We start from the raw sequence: 16,025 nt of genomic DNA, 5'->3' as shown, positions 1-16,025 counted from the left end.
TTAGGTTATGACTTATCATTGTGTAATATTGGGAGAATTCTAAGTAAAAATACTCTAAATTGAGAAAGTAAATATTATATGGTATTAAACTGAGAACTACATGTACCGGACTTGTATCTAAAGAGGAGGCAGAAATTGCTTTTTCTATCTGTTGTGTAATTGAATTGCTTGCATTTATTATTTGTGCCATTTGGGTTAATTTTCTCATGACTTATTAAAGATTGGTAGAAAAAGGATGTTTGGCATTTTGGAGGAAGTGCCACTGTCAAAATTTATGGACCTAGTGGTTTAAAAAAAAAAATCACTTACTACTAAAATAATTAACAAGAAATGTAATCTTTTAGCTGTAGTCTATTTATTAACCTTGAACTCCATCCTGAGTTATATTTAGGCCTAAGAACAAGAGGCAGTGTGTAAAGAGTTGAACACCTGGGGTGTAAATCTGCAGAAGTGGACTTAAATAAGGTGCAAAGTATAATCATTACAAAGAAGAAAAGTGGAGGCAGACTCATCCAGTTAAATGACAGACAAGGGACTTTAGAAGCAAAGGTCAAATTATGGAATCATCATTATAAACTCTAGTAAACTAAACTTACCGAATATTTTAATGCAAGTAATATCTCAGACTTCAGTTTTATTTCCAATTCGAAAGCTCAATTTTTATTTTTAAATTTTTACCTATGGGTTCAGATTATTTACTTCTCTGCTGTAATGGACTAAATGGATTAAAAAGAAAGAGCAGATTGGGAGAAGATATTTACAGTGTAACAAAAGATTAGTATCCAGAATTACATAAAGGACTACTAACAAATAGTTAAATAATTGACAAATAGCTACTAAAAAATGGGAGAAGTATATGATTTCACAAAGGCCTAAACTCACATAGCTAATAGATGTAGGCAAAGATGTTCAATCTCACAAGGAATCAAGGAAATTCGAAGTAAAAATAAGATAATATTTCATTCTCATCAGATTGGGGAAATTTGGAGTCTCATGATACCAAGTTTGGTCATTATGTAGGGAAACAGGAACTCTGTATTGCTGGTGTACATTGGAGAGAGTATAAATCGGCACAATCACTCTAGTGGAAAATTTGGCAGTATCTAGTAAAGTTGAAGATGCATATTCTCTGACTCAGCAATTCTGCTTCTCAGGGTAGTTCTTAAAGAAACTTCAGCATACAAGTACAGAAATGTGTTCATTACAGCATTTTTGTTATAGTGAAAAATTAGAAACCTCAATTTCCATTGGTTGGGGAATGAACGCAAAAAATGGTAGTTCATATGAAGGAATATTTTTAGCAAATAAAATGAATGAATTAGATCTACACGTAGCAACATTAATCTCATAAACATTATTGAATGAAAAAACAAGTTGTAGAATGCTACTTACAGTATGATACCATTTATATAAAATTTTAAAGCCACACATACAAAAGATACTACTAAACTGTTTATGGTTACATATGTAATCACATAGTAAGTGTAAAAACTTGGATAGGAAGACTCAGACTATACAGTGGTGCTTATCTTTGGGGAAGAAGAGTCCAAAGGGAACTTTGGCTGTTTCTGTAGAATCTGAAGCAAACATGGCAAAATTTATTTGGTATGTTAATATTTGTTAAATCTGGCAATTGTTACATGAATGTTGGTTATGTTCTCTGGTTAACTACTTATTTTCCACTTCTTTTGTATTGATATGTATTTCATACTTTTTAAAAACTTTTAGGTAATCTCAGAAAAAGAGATTAGGGAAATTAGATTTGGAAGTTGAGAGACATAAACCAATCTGTGAGATTAAGCTAGCCAGAGAGGCATGAGTTGTGATTTTATATCACTGTCTAAAAGTAATATAATTTAATGAGTTAATTTCGATTTACTTTTAATTATCTAATTTGTATATTTTACCCTTGTGTTAATTACAAAAAAAAAAAATCTCATTTTTTATTTTTAATATCAGCTTAATTGAATTTTTTCACAAGATGAAGAAATGGGAAGACATGGCAAACCTACCCGCACAGTTCAGAGAACGGACTGAGAGATTAGAAAGAAACTTCACTGTTTCTGCTGTAATCTTTAAGAAATATGAACCCATTTTTCAGGACATTTTTAAATATCCTCAAGAGGAGCAACCTCGTCAACAAAGAGGAAGAAAACAGAGGTATGTTTTTATATTTGTTGAGCAGGAATACACATTTGTCTGTACTACAGTTTTGATCCCTTAGTTTGTGTCCCTCAGTTTATTTTGCTGGTCTTAAGAAACAAATGTGATTTCATAAGTAATCTTTTTCTCCAATAATAATTTCTTGCTTTTCATTGCATGTTAGCTCTGAAGAGTTTGGCTTCTTTCACGTTGCAAAATGTGTGGAATCTCTGTTTCTATAAACTTTCCCTTTTCATTTAAGCAACCGAAAATGCAAAAATCAGACCTTAGATACTCTCACCAGTTAGCAATCTTGGGTATAGAATTTGACTACTTAATTTTCTATTATCGACGATATTGACTATTTCTATTATTTTCTATGTATTATAATGCATATAGACTATTTCTTTATTTGACTTTTATGTCAAACTGAATAGTAAAAAAATCCCCCTGAAAAGGCTTCTCTATGTATTTTGATGTTTACAGCCAGTGAAAAGTAGAGAAACTGGATTGGGGGGAGAATAGTGGAACTGAAAACTGAAACTATTATGAAATTCTGCTTCTGACTATGTCTGCAAGTCTGTAAACTTATTCTGGCTTGATGTTTTCCATCTTTCCTGGTAGATAAGGGCAATTATGGGATACAAAGTCTCTACTTTTATCACGAAAGTTTCTTCATAAAGTAGAAATGAAAATTTGTTCTTAAAATAGAACTAGAAAAAGGTTGACAAGAAAAGTAGGGGAAAAGGAGTTATTGTAATTGAATGAATAATGTTTGCTTCTCTTTCAATATAAAAATGTTCCCAAACTGTGAAGGATGTTTACAGTAAGTGAGCAGCTTTAAAAAATAAAACAATGTTCATTTTTCTATACTCGACCCCACTGATACGGAAGCAGCTGGTCTAGTTTGCTTGCAGTTTTAGGGAATTGTCTATTTATAATTAAGTATTCTAAAGTTTGGATAGAAGCTTGTTTCTGAGTCTAAGTGAGGCTGATATGATCATTTATAGAAAGATGTAGAATATCTTCTTTCTTTGAAGTGTTGTAGAAAATGATTTCAGATTGTATTTGCTTTGATATTTATTAGGGTGTATGTACTACTTAATTCTAATTCAGAAAATTCTAAGGTAAGTTTATCTAAAAATTTCACATTTATATCACCCTGTATACTTTTTATTAGTACTTTTGGCTAATATTAGTAATAGTAATGTATACCATTTACTGAGTATTTATTATGGGGCAGGGACTCTTCTAAGACTTAAGCATGTATTACTTCAGTTAATCCTTACGACGGCTTTATGAGGTTGATACTGTTGTTACAGGTCGGGGGAAACAAGCCTTTGAGAGGTTAAGTAATTTGGCCAAGGTCACACAGTAAGTGTGGAGCTCTTATTGAAACTTAAGTAGTCTGCCTGCAGAACCCATGTATTTCACCACGACTCAGTACTGCATCTCACACACTGGTCTTTGAAAATTTGTCACTGAGTATTTATTGAGAGCTTACTGTATGTAGGATACAAATGTTAAAAAAAGAGAGCAAAACCAAAACCCGGAGTCACTGTCTTTTGAGAGCTTACAGTAAGTATAGTCAGGGAGAGACATGTATAAGTGCAAAAGAGAATAGAAATGTAGGACTTTTGAGGCAAAAATAAGCCACTCTGTATAAGCCAGTTAGGTAAGGTTCCATGGAGTAAGCAGAAATAGGTCTGGAAGGATGGGTAGGATTTTGATAGGTGAATTTGGAGATAACAGGTAGCCTTCTATGCAGAGGATGAAGAATGAAGACACCAAAGCAGCAAAGTAGGAGGAAATTTGGCTAAGTAGGTTAAGTTTGTTCTAGAGTTCTAGAGCCAGTTTTTGGAGTGGCTTGAATGTTGGTTTTTTTTTTCTTCCAGTTTTATTGCAGTATAATTAACATGCAGCACTATATAAGTTTAAGGTGTACAGCATAATGATCTGACTTACATACATCATGAAATGATGACCACAGTAAGTTTAGTGATCATCCATCATCTCACTTAGAAATACAAAATTAAATAGAAAAAAATTTTTCTTTGTGATCAGAACTCTTAAGATTTATTCTCTTAACTTTCATATATAACATACAGCAATGTTAATTATATTTATGTTGTACATTACATCGCTAGGACTTATTTATCTTATAACTGTAAGTTAGAATGGCTTCTAAAATGTTTGACTTTTATCTTGCTAGGTATCAAAACTAGATAGTTTATCATGTGCCTATGGTGGGGAGGCTACTTTTTAAAGCAGGGCAATGACGTTTAATCCTTGCCATCGACTGGTGAATTAAATACAGTATTATACCCAAGTAGAATGATCTTTTAGCAGATGGAGAGACTAAGGCACGTGGAGAGCAAGTGTACTTAGCTAATGACAGTGCGGGAACTAAACCCCAGTCTTCAGATTCTTCTCTTCAAAGCACCTTGGTAGAATAAGGCTATTGGGATATGGAGCCAACAGATGTCTTATCTAAACATTGGCAGAGGATTTGGTAGAAAAGCCAAGTTTAAAACAGGTCTGAAACTCCCTGTGGCAAACAACTTAGCAAATATAACACGTACTCTTTTATTTTCCCCCTTCCTCCTCCCTGCAACAGGTACTCCTAATGATAGAAATATAAGGAATTATGGGGAGCCCCGAATTTACATTAAAAAGTCCTTTTGTGGGACTTCCCTGGCGGTCCAGTTGTTAAGACTCCGAGCTTCCACTGCAGGGGGCACGGGTTCGGTCCCCGGTCGGGGTAAGATCCCACATGCCGTGCAGCACAGCCAAAAAAAAAAAAAAAAAAAAAAAAATCCTTTTGTGACTCGATATATAATCTGGAATGTCTTTAGGGAGGGAGGGTTTACATTTCATCAACTATGATGGAGGGGAAAAAAGTTGGAGGAATATCTGCCTGCATACATGGGTCTTAAAGCAACATTAGCCTTGCTGATGTCATCAGAAGAACTATTGTTACTTGTTTTATTTTCTACCATACTTATCTTGACCTGCAAAAGCTTTTACAGTTCTTCAGAATTTTCTTCTAAGATGAGTGCTTTCCCTCGCTCCCAGCTATTCCCTTACCAGTATTTGGTTGGAGCAGAACCTCTTGCACATTTTCCATGTGAAATGAATCTGCTGTCACTCCCTCTAACTGTGGGTTTTGTTTCTCACCTAGTTTACAGTCATTTGTCATGTCTTTTTCTGATTCTTCTGTTATCTCATAACTTTTTTCTCCCCCAAAGGCGACAGCCCTGTACCGTGTCTGAAGTTTTCCATTTTTGTTGGGTGCTTTTTATATATGCAAAAGGTAAGGAAAGAGTGATATTTATTTAAATATTAGTTTATTTAAAAGTTCAGGTACTACTGTTGTCACCCTATAATGTGTATCAGGAAAAGATTCTCACTGAAAAATTTCTCAAGGATTTTAGTCCCAGGTTCTTTTTTAAGTATTGCCTTTTCACAAGAGTTTTTTGAATTTCTTTACAGTATCCCAAACTTCCTTCCTTAAATGGAAAATCCTTCGTTTTGTTCTTACACAACATTTTTTCCAAAGCACATTATCTCTGAATTATGGAGTGAAACACATTAGTGTGTCTGTGCTTATATCTTGTGCTGTATTTTTCACGAGACATGTCTTATTTAATTGAGTGGGACTGATCGTTCTCAGAGTAGTTCAGATTACTTTTTACATCTTGTTCAGATAAATATGCTTGATCAAATACCTTTAGATACAACTTATTTTCTCTGCCTCCTCTTCTCACTTAACCTGTCCAAGGTCTGCATTCAGTGAAATACATTTTTATTATTATTATTGTCCTCTCTGTATTTCTTTTTTTTTTTAATCAGGAATGAGTTGACTATCACTAAGTTTATTGAAATGAAATATAAAATATGTGTAAATTTATGCAGCTTATTCCTAGGCATAGTGTCTTTTTTTTATTTTTTAATTGGGGTATAGTTGTTTTACAGTGTTGTGTTAGTTTCTACTGTACAGCAAAGTGGAGTTCCCTGTGCTATACAGCAGGTTCTTTCCTCTCTGTATTTCTATGTAGAAATGATTCTTACTAATATATAGAAGAGCAGAAAGTACAGTTACACAGCTTTTTCTATAGATTATATAGAATGCCTTTGCCATTAAGATATCCCAATAAAATGCAAAGTTAGAATCAAAGAATTATTAGAGCTGGCAGGTGTTTCATAAATATAAGAGATTCTCATTATTAGCTCAATTTGCCCAACTTATTTAAAGAGTCAGTAACTGAGGCCCAGAAACTAGCTGCTAGAAACAGAGCTAGGATTTGAATCCACATCTCCTAGCTCTTGGTTTCATGCTGCATGTGTAGGCCCTCTAGCAGGGATGTGTCGCTCCCTTGGTGTCAGTGCGATTTGTCTGATTGTAGCTGGTCCTTTCTAGCTAGTTAGGTTAGAATTTATCCTTCCTTCCCTGAGTTGCATGCTTGATTGAAAAGAAAAATCTTTCTTTTGTCAAAAATAAGCTCTTGGTTATTTTTGCTTTCCATCACACTGGATGTTTCTTTAGCGGAGATGAAGGTGGTGTGATCAGTGGCATGAAATTTAGAAAGACTTAAGAGCGTATAAACTGTTTTCATGGTGGTTGGAACCTTTGCTACCACTTGGCTTACTGTGGCTGGTGTTATATTATGATATTAGTCTTGACAGTAGATTATGGGCAGGTATATCTGACTTATAGGATTTTTATCTGTTTTATGTCTTTTATGGCATATGTATACTTGGACGTAAGTATTTGGTACTATATAAATTATTGGAAAAGAAGTGTATTGTCTTTATTTAGGTTTTGGTCTCACTTGATCAACTGGGGTGGCATATTTTTTGTCTCTACAATTAACTCAGTGTTTGAGTTTTACCTTACTATTATTAATTCCGTATATAATTATTTGGTCTAAAGAGCCTTTGTCTACCCACGATCCAGCTCTATGATCGTTTATGATTCACTAGGATCTTTTCCAATAGAGTAGTTTAGTTGGTTTTATTCAGTTCTCGATTTAGTTATTTGGGGGAAGGTGTACTCTTATACACACCTTTTTCATGACTTTGTCTGCAACAGTGGGCATCCCAGATTATCTCATTCCTGATAAACAAGCTAACTTTTGCCTGTTATCTTTGTTGACTTCCAATGGCAAGTACACACCAGTGACAAGTTTGGGCTTGTTGTCATGAAGGGCTTTGTGGACTGAAGACCGTTAGGTGCCACTTCCTGTATTACATGTTATCCCAAGTCTTCAGTCAGATTATCTTTGTTGATTGAAAGATAAAATATCTCACGAAGTGAGATTTATTTCTAAAGTCAGGATTTGAAATGTAGAGTATGTCATGATGGGAGAGTCCTGGAGTTTAGATTCTGATCTTTAGGGGCATTTCAGATTTTTGTTAGAAGTCACTGTGCTGCCAGTTATTTCCTTCCATGGCAGGTACACACCAGCGACAAGTTTAGGCTTGTCAGTGTGTAGGGCTTTGTAGCTTGAAACTGGTAGGTACCACTTCCTGTTTTACATTTGAGGAATTGAGTATATTTTAACGTTAAGCATCTTTTTTGTGAAACCATGCAAGTTAGTTTGGTTATATCAATGCAAAGTTTAGCCTATTAATTATCATTTGTCTTTTTGGCAGCAGAAAACTATTTTTTCTCTTTAATCCATTTAAATTGATTTGTTGAAATATTTCCATCTATTAAAAAAAAAAAAAAAGAATTGCTTATCCTGCTATGCTGAGGTAAGTGGTAACTTTCTTTAGAGGAAAGGAAAGAAAACAGCCTGAAACAAAGTAGTGTGAGTGTGTGTGTGTATGCATTTGGGTAGGCATTTAGTGTGAAAATGTCAAGGTTTAGAAATAATTCTTCAGATGTATGTTAGCTATTTAAGTTGAATTCATCTGATGTTATAAGAGTGTAAAATCAATATGAAGCATATATATGCAGTGTTTAATGCTTAAAGATACAAAAAAATCTAAAAGTATTTCTTAATTTCTAAGAATAATAAAACTGTTTTAACTGCCTATAAAAGCTGTTTTCAATGTTAGAGTTAAACCAGAACTACAGAAATGACATGTTTCTTTAGGTTTAGGTTTTGGTTTATTTTTTTGTTACCAAGCATCAACAGTTATTCCTGGCATACTATCTCTAGAACTGAAATATCTTTTATTGTGGTCCTGTTGCGTTAATTTATATGAGCTTGTATTACTACATCAAAAAGTATTTAAAATATTACTGTTAAGAGTCTGATTATAGTTTCTGGTCTTTTTAAAATACATACATGAAAAAATAATTATATTAATCATTTTTTCAGCTTTTCCCATCTAAGTATTTCTACCAGTTTTCTTGACAGAAAAATATTTTCATACCAAACACTTTCTTACAACTTGAGATAATTTATGAAGTTGTTTGTGTTCAGAATTTTCAAAAGAAAAACCAATGATGATAAAATTTTGATCATCTACTAGGCATTTAATACATGCTTATTTAATGAATATTAATGAATGGCATTTTTAGTAAAGTTTTGGTTTTTCTTAAACTCTTTTTTTTTAAATATTTATTTTTTTAATTTATTTATTTGGTTGCGCCAGGTCTTAGTTACGGCCAGCAGGCTTCTTAGTCTTACACTTATCGTTTAATAAATTTCCAGGAGTTTAATATTTCAAACTGTAAATTTGCCAAAACACTTTCTGTAGCTCTTGAGTCAGCTTTGTACACTGTTGTATAATGTCATTTTAATTAAAGGAAGAAATTATTTTAAAAATATTGTAAAGTTGATGCAAATTTAACTGTATAATTGTTTATAATCCTGTAGGTAATTTCCCCATGATTAGTGACGATTTGGTTAATTCTTATCATCTTCTGCTGTGTGCTTTGGACTTAGTTTATGGAAATGCCCTTCAATGTTCCAATCGTAAAGAACTTGTGAACCCTAATTTTAAAGGTAAGTTTGTAAATCAAAGACTATCAGACAACTCACATTTCTACCTTATGTTTACTGTTGGGAGTTGTACACATACTACAGCTTTCCTAGCATCAGAGAACATAAATGCTTTTCAAAGCTTCATCACCGTAGTTATCCAGAGTATTTATAACTAGGAGTTGAGCTCTCTGTAAAAATATTTATGGAAAAAGAAAGTGCAAATATCACAAAGTTTAAAGTCTTAGATGACAACTTTAGAAGTTTCTGAAATATATACTCAACAAGAAGAAGGAATTTAAAAACCTGGAGTAGCAAAGATGACATTAGAGCTGATGGTGGTTTTCTACATTGGCAAGTTTCATGCCTGACTCACAGGAGGAGGTCAAAGCAGATTTATTAAAAGAATCTCCATTTCAGATCTTTTCTATAGAAGAGGAGTAGCTATGATTCTAAAATAAGTAAAATGAATTTTCAACTCTAAACTAAAAGGTGTTTGGAAATGATAGTTATTTTGGCAATCCATTTAGTAGGCTTTAAGGTATATAATTTCTATGAATGATATACAGTAAGAGACCAAATTATGATGTATAAAGCAAATATTAAAAAGTATTTATTGAACTAGTATATAATGCTGCTGCTATTTGAGTAATACCTTGGTAGGATTCTGAGTGATTGTTAGTTGTGGGGTGGTTACAATTAGAATTTCAGCTTGTCTGAATCTCAGGGTAGATTTTTAAAGTTAGTGGAGTTAATTACTTCAGTTGCTTCTGGTTTGGTAAGTTTAATGTTCTCTGTATTCTGTCCTTTCTTTTATTTCCTTCCTAACTCCCTTTTATATTTCTATATAGCTGCTTCCCTTCATTTTTTTCCCTCTTCTTTATTTATTTCTCTTGCATTGAGTCTAGAACAAGAAGGGCTGTAAATTAATATGATAAATACATATAATATAATTAAAGTATATAAAGAGTATGTACTTTGAACAGTAATTTTTTTCAAAGTACTATTTTTTATTTGAATGTAACGCTTATTGGCAAAATTTTATTTTTCTGGTTTTTAGATCTTATAGCAATATACTAAATTATTTTTTTAGTTTTTCTTTTTTAACCATCTCCAGGTAGATAACTGAATAACCAAAATCTTTTGAGCAGTGATACGCTTTTCCTCTATTTGCTATTTTTGAAGTATATTTAAATAGAGTCAAATTAGGCCCTTACACTATTTCCTGTACACTCATATGCTAACTCAAGTGCTGATTAGACTCTCTATTATTTATATTTTAGTTTATTACAGTTTGGTTTATGGAATGCTACCTGCTATCTCTGTGATTTTACCCATCACAGGCCTATCTGAAGATTTTCACGCTAAGGATTCTAAACCTTCCTCCGACCCACCTTGTGTCATTGAGAAACTCTGTTCCTTACATGACGGCCTAGTTTTGGAAGCAAAGGGAATAAAGGAACATTTCTGGAAACCCTATATTAGGAAACTTTTTGAAAAAAAGGTTTGTAAGTAGTAAAGAAGTAATTTGAAAATATCTTCTGGGCAAAGACTTGATTTAATACGATGACTTAAGGATCTTTTCTTTCATCATAGCTCCTTAAGGGAAAAGAAGAAAATCTTACTGGTTTTTTAGAACCTGGGAATTTTGGAGAGAGTTTGTGAGTACTTCTGTTATAAACATACTTTAATGTTTTAAATTATGTACCTAGGAAACCTCAGAGTTTCATGTTTTTATTGTTTGTATCCTGGAAATTTAGAATATGTCTTGTGGCAGAATATAGGGATGCAATAAAAAATTCTATCCACTATTACTTGAAGCACATGTTTTAGATTTATTGAAAATTGTATGGCTGTTCTTTAAAGCTTTAACAGTTAAGCTTTTGGATCATGATTTTTGAAATAAAGAAATTCTTTTGGAACTACACAGGTGAAGAATGATGATGTGGAAGTACTGAGGTCTTCAAACGTGCCTGGAGCAGCTAGGAAAGATAACTAGGCTTCTCACCAGAAGCTGTATACCTACCAGGCAGCTTGGTACAGGATACCCATCCTGAAATACTGTCACCAAAATATACTTACTCTACAATGCATGAGCATAATGGAGCAAGCTTGCATTTTATACTCCTCAGTTTTTATAATTAACAGTGATCCCACTAAAACTTAACTTTCACAAAATTATTAGAATTTTTCATAAATGAAAAAAATGAAACAAGTAGCCTAAAACAACTGAAATGGCGGTTCTGTGAGCATACATTTTTGGCAGTTCTGTGAGCATACATTTTGCCTATTTTTTCCCTGTAGTAAAGCCATCAATAAGGCCTATGAGGAGTATGTTTTATCTGCCGGGAATTTAGACGAGCGGATTTTTCTTGGAGAGGATGCTGGAGAGGAAATTGGCACCCTCGCAAGGTGTTTGAACACTGGTTCAGGAACAGAGACTGCTGAAAGAGTGCAGGTGAAAAACATCTTGCAGCAGCACTTTGACAAGGTGAGTTGAGCCATGCCAGAAGAGTGGAAGTACAGGAGCAGACGTGCCAGAAGTTCTATTTTATTTTGGTACTTGTGTGTGTAGGTGCGTTTTACTTGCTTCCAGTGTGAAAAAGAAAATTCACGTCCTACTTATCTTAACTGAAAAAGTTATCTCTATGTTTACTGTTTTAAATTTTGTCGACCTTGACTTTCAAAATTTTTGGTTAGGTCTGAGAAAAAGAATTTAATATAAATGTAAATGAATGTGTCATGCTGTTGATTGTTGGTTTTGAGAAGATGGGCCAGTAATATACAGCCCATATTGAACATAGTAAGTGTTTAGAAAATGTTGATTGACCCAAATTGGTACCTTCATCTAAGAGACTAGAGAAACTGAGAATCTGTAGTCTTTAAGAAAGTTCTGTTAAACTGAGTTTCAGGATCATGTGTTAATTTCATGCAGACACTTAGGATGATGGCGACTAGGAGTTTCCCTTCTGTTGTGTGGTGTTCATACAGCAGAAAATAAGCAACTTCTGACAGGTGCTTCCAGAGGCAGTGTAGCTAATTCCAAGGGGTAACTCACCTGTAAGACCAGACTTAAGACTGGTTTGCTTTCTCATTCAACAAATATTCTCAAGGTATGCTGTATGCCAGATTGTGTCCTGGATACTGGGGTTATGTCAGTGAACAAAACATCTATGAATATCCTGGAATTTACTGATGGCTTGGATCTAGGGTGTGAAATAAAAGAAAGCAGTGATGACTCCAGCTGGGTGAATGGTATAAAAGCTAAAGTCCTTACAAATGCCTAAAAAGTCTTCAGTGATCTAGCCCTGCTACCTCTCTGAATTCATCTCCCACCACTTTCCTCCTCACCCTTTCCACTCATGCCACATTAACCTCCTTTTTCATTCTTCAGATATGCCAAGCATACTCCCAACTCAAAGCCTTTGCTCTTGCTGTTTCCTCAGCCTAGAGCATGTTTCTTCAAGATACTCATGTGGTTTACTTCCTCGCTTCCTTCAGATCTCTGATAACCTGACTACTATATAAAATAATAACCACCAGCATCCTCCCCTACCTCAGGACTTGCTTTCCCCCTTACTCTGCCATTAGTGTTCCTGTTAGTATTTATCAGCGTCTGATGGTTGGTAGGTAGGTAGGTAGAAAGAAAAAATTGTTTGTCTGAAGATAATAGGTACATAGAAAGAAAGAGACAGAGAGAAGGAGAGAAAGAGAGGGAGGAAGAGAGGGAGAGAGGAAGAAAGGAAGGAAGGATAGATGGATTGTTTATTATCTGTCTCCCTGCATTAGAATATAAGCTTCATGAGGTCTATGACCAGTGTTGTATTCAGTGCTTGTAGGCATTCCATAAATATTTACTTTTGACATTTATTGAGGGGAAAGAACAAATCTAGCGGGGCAAAAATCAAGAGTTAGAGTTATGAGCACGTTGAGGGTGAGATGTCTTTTAAATATTCTAGTAGAGGAGTTAAGTAGGCTGTTTAGAGATACAAGACTAGTGCTCACAGCAAAAGTAAGGGCTGTATATATATATATATATATACCCTTAGGATATATATAGTGTCATTAGGATACAGATGGCTTTTAAAGCCATGGAATTAAGAGAGGTTACCTAGTAGTATGAGTCGATAGACAGTAAAAGAGGTCTAAGGAGTTAAAGAGAGACTCTTCTTGATCAGAATGCACAGGAAGCTTTAAGCTAAGAACTTAAACAGGGCTACCAAGAAGCCCCATGCTGACCTTGAGGACTACGGGCAGGAAGTTGTTTGTGGTCGTCGTATGTCGTTTCCCTTGTGGAAACGCTGCTACCTGTGGGCCACATGGTGAGATGCTGCTGGCTGCTGTTGCTTCTCCTCCCAGCAAGGCACTGGTTCATATACAACGAAGAAGATGGCTGTAAGAAAAGCTGTTAAATACAGGGACAAATCTTCTGAATGTAGTTAATCTACCTAGATCATCTTATTGACCTAAAAATAATTACAGAATTAATTTCTTTGAAACAAAGTGAAAGTCTTGGCTCTACTCTTGTTTAATTCACAGAGAAAGCATATAGATTTATTTCTGTATGGTGAATTTCTGTGGTTTTCTGTATCTCATGAAACGAATAGTTCTGTTGCCAGGTAAAAATTGCTGGGTGTTTTTACAACTATCTCGGGAATAAGCACATTTAATACATAGGGAAATATAGTCTATTTTGAATAGTAAAAAACTCTTTAGCTATCTTAACCTTTCAGAGTTTGTTGGAAAAATTAGAAAAGATATTTTATTAGCCTATGTATTTCTTTTTTTAACATCTTTATTGGAGTATAATAGCTTTACAATGATGTGTTAGTTTCTGCTTTATAACAAAGTGAATCAGTTATACATATACATATGTCCCCATATCTCTTCCCTCTTGCGTCTCCCTCCCTCCCACCCTCCCTATCCCACCCCTCTAGGTGGTCACAAAGCACCCAGCTGATCTCCCTGTGCTATGCTGCTGCTTCCCACTAGCTAGCTATTTTACATTTGGTAGTAAATATATGTCCATGCCACTCTCTCACTTTGTCCCAGCTTACCCTTCCCCATCCGCGTATCCTCAAGTCCATTCTCTAGTAGGTCTGTGTCTTTATTCCCGTCTTGCCCCTAGGTTCTTCATGACCATTTTCTTTTTTTTTTTTTTTTCAGATTCCATATATATGTGTTAGCATACAGTATTTGTTTTTCTCTTTCTGACTTACTTCACTCTGTATGACAGACTCTAGGTCCATCCACCTCACTACAAATAACTCAATTTCGTTTCTTTTTATGGCTGAGTAATATTCCATTGTATGTATGTGCCACATCTTCTTTATCCATTCATCTGTTGATGGACACTTAGGTTGCTTCCATGTCCTGGCTATTGTAAATAGAGCTGCAATGAACATTTTGGTTCATGAGTCTTTTTGAATTATGGTTTTCTCAGGGTATATGCCCAGTAGTGGGATTGCTGGGTCGTATGGTAGTTCTATTTTTAGTTTTTTAAGGAACCTCCATACTGTTCTCCATAGTGGCTGTACCAATTTACATTCCCACCAACAGTGCAAGAGTGTTCCCTTTCCTCCACACCCTCTCCAGCATTTATTGTTCCTAGATTTTTTGATGATGGCCATTCTGACCGGTGTGAGATGATATCTCATTGTAGTTTTGATTTGCATTTCTCTAATGATTAATGATGTTGAGCATTCTTTCATGTGTTTGTTGGCAATCTGTGTGTCTTCTTTGGAGAAATGTCTATTTAGGTCTTCTGCCCATTTTTGGATTGGGTTCTTTGTTTTTTTGATATTGAGCTGCATGAGCTGCTTCTAAATTTTGGAGATTAGTCCTTTGTCAGTTGCTTCATTTGCAAATATTTTCTCCCATTCTGAGGCTTGTCTTTTCATCTTGTTTATGGTTTCCTTTCCTGTGCAAAAGCCTTTAAGTTTTATTAGGTCCCATTTGTTTATTTTTGTTTTTATTTCCATTTCTCTAGGAGATGGGTCAAAAAGGATCTTGCTGTGATTGATGTCATAGAGTGTTCTGCCTATGTTTTCCTCTAAGAGTTTTATAGTGTCTGGCCTTACATTTAGGTCTTTAATCCATTTTGAGTTTATTTTTGTGTATGGTGTTAGGGAGTGTTCTAATTTCATTCTTTTACATGTACCTGTCCATTTTTCCCAGCACCACTTATAGAAGAGGCTGTCTTTTCTCCATTGTATATTCTTGCCTCCTTTATCAAAGATAAGGTGACCATATGTGCATTGGTTTATCTCTGGGCTTTCTCTCCTGTTCCATTGATCTATATTTCTGTTTTTGTGCCAGTACCATACTGTCTTGATTACTGTAGCTTTGTAGTATAGTCTGAAGTCAGGGAGCCTGATTCCTCCAACTCCGTTTTTCTTTCTCAAGATTGCTTTGGCTATTCGGGGTCTTTTGTGTTTCCATACAAATTGTGAAATTTTTGGTTCTAGTTCTGTGAAAAATGCCATTGGTAGTTTGATAGGGATTGCATTGAATCTGTAGATTGCTTTGGGTAGTAGAGTCATTTTCACAATATTGATTCTTCCAATCCAAGAACATGGTATATCTCTCCATCTGTTGGGATCATCTTTAATTTCTTTCATCAGTGTCTTATAATTTTCTGCATACAGGTCTTTTGTCTCCTTAGGTAGGTTTATTCCTAGATATTTTATTCTTTTTGTTGAAGTGGTGAATGGGAGTGTTTTCTTAATTTCACTTTCAGATTTTTCATCATTAGTGTATAAGAATGCAAGAGATTTCTTTGCATTAATTTTGTATCCTGCTACTTTACCAAATTCATTGATTAGCTCTAGTAGTTTTCTGCTAGCATCTTTAGGATTCTCTATGTATAGTATCATGTCATCAGCAAACAGTGACAGCTGTACTTCTTCTTTTCCCATTTGGATTCCTTTTATTTCTTTTCCTTCTCTG

General features: G+C 34.6%; 1 protein-coding gene across 2 annotated transcripts in view; it reads left to right on the top strand.

The window, feature by feature from the left end:
* The window catches only part of RBL2 (RB transcriptional corepressor like 2), a 54,263-nt gene that overhangs the window by 3,076 nt on the left and 35,162 nt on the right, over nucleotides 1-16,025 (top strand). For both annotated transcript variants that reach the window (XM_082366613.1, XM_082366612.1), the window contains exons 3-8: nucleotides 1,960-2,160; nucleotides 5,391-5,455; nucleotides 8,973-9,101; nucleotides 10,421-10,581; nucleotides 10,674-10,738; nucleotides 11,382-11,568. In XM_082366613.1, the coding sequence (XP_082222739.1) occupies nucleotides 1,960-2,160; nucleotides 5,391-5,455; nucleotides 8,973-9,101; nucleotides 10,421-10,581; nucleotides 10,674-10,738; nucleotides 11,382-11,568 (808 nt within the window). The remainder of the gene's footprint in view (nucleotides 1-1,959; nucleotides 2,161-5,390; nucleotides 5,456-8,972; nucleotides 9,102-10,420; nucleotides 10,582-10,673; nucleotides 10,739-11,381; nucleotides 11,569-16,025) is intronic.

The sequence above is a fragment of the Balaenoptera borealis genome, assembly GCF_965194805.1.
Source record: "Balaenoptera borealis genome assembly, chromosome: 19".
In the NCBI taxonomy this organism is placed as follows: Eukaryota; Metazoa; Chordata; class Mammalia; order Artiodactyla; family Balaenopteridae; genus Balaenoptera; species Balaenoptera borealis.
The sequence above is the reverse complement of the archived record's forward strand: the minus strand, read 5'-3'. Positions and strand labels throughout refer to the sequence as shown.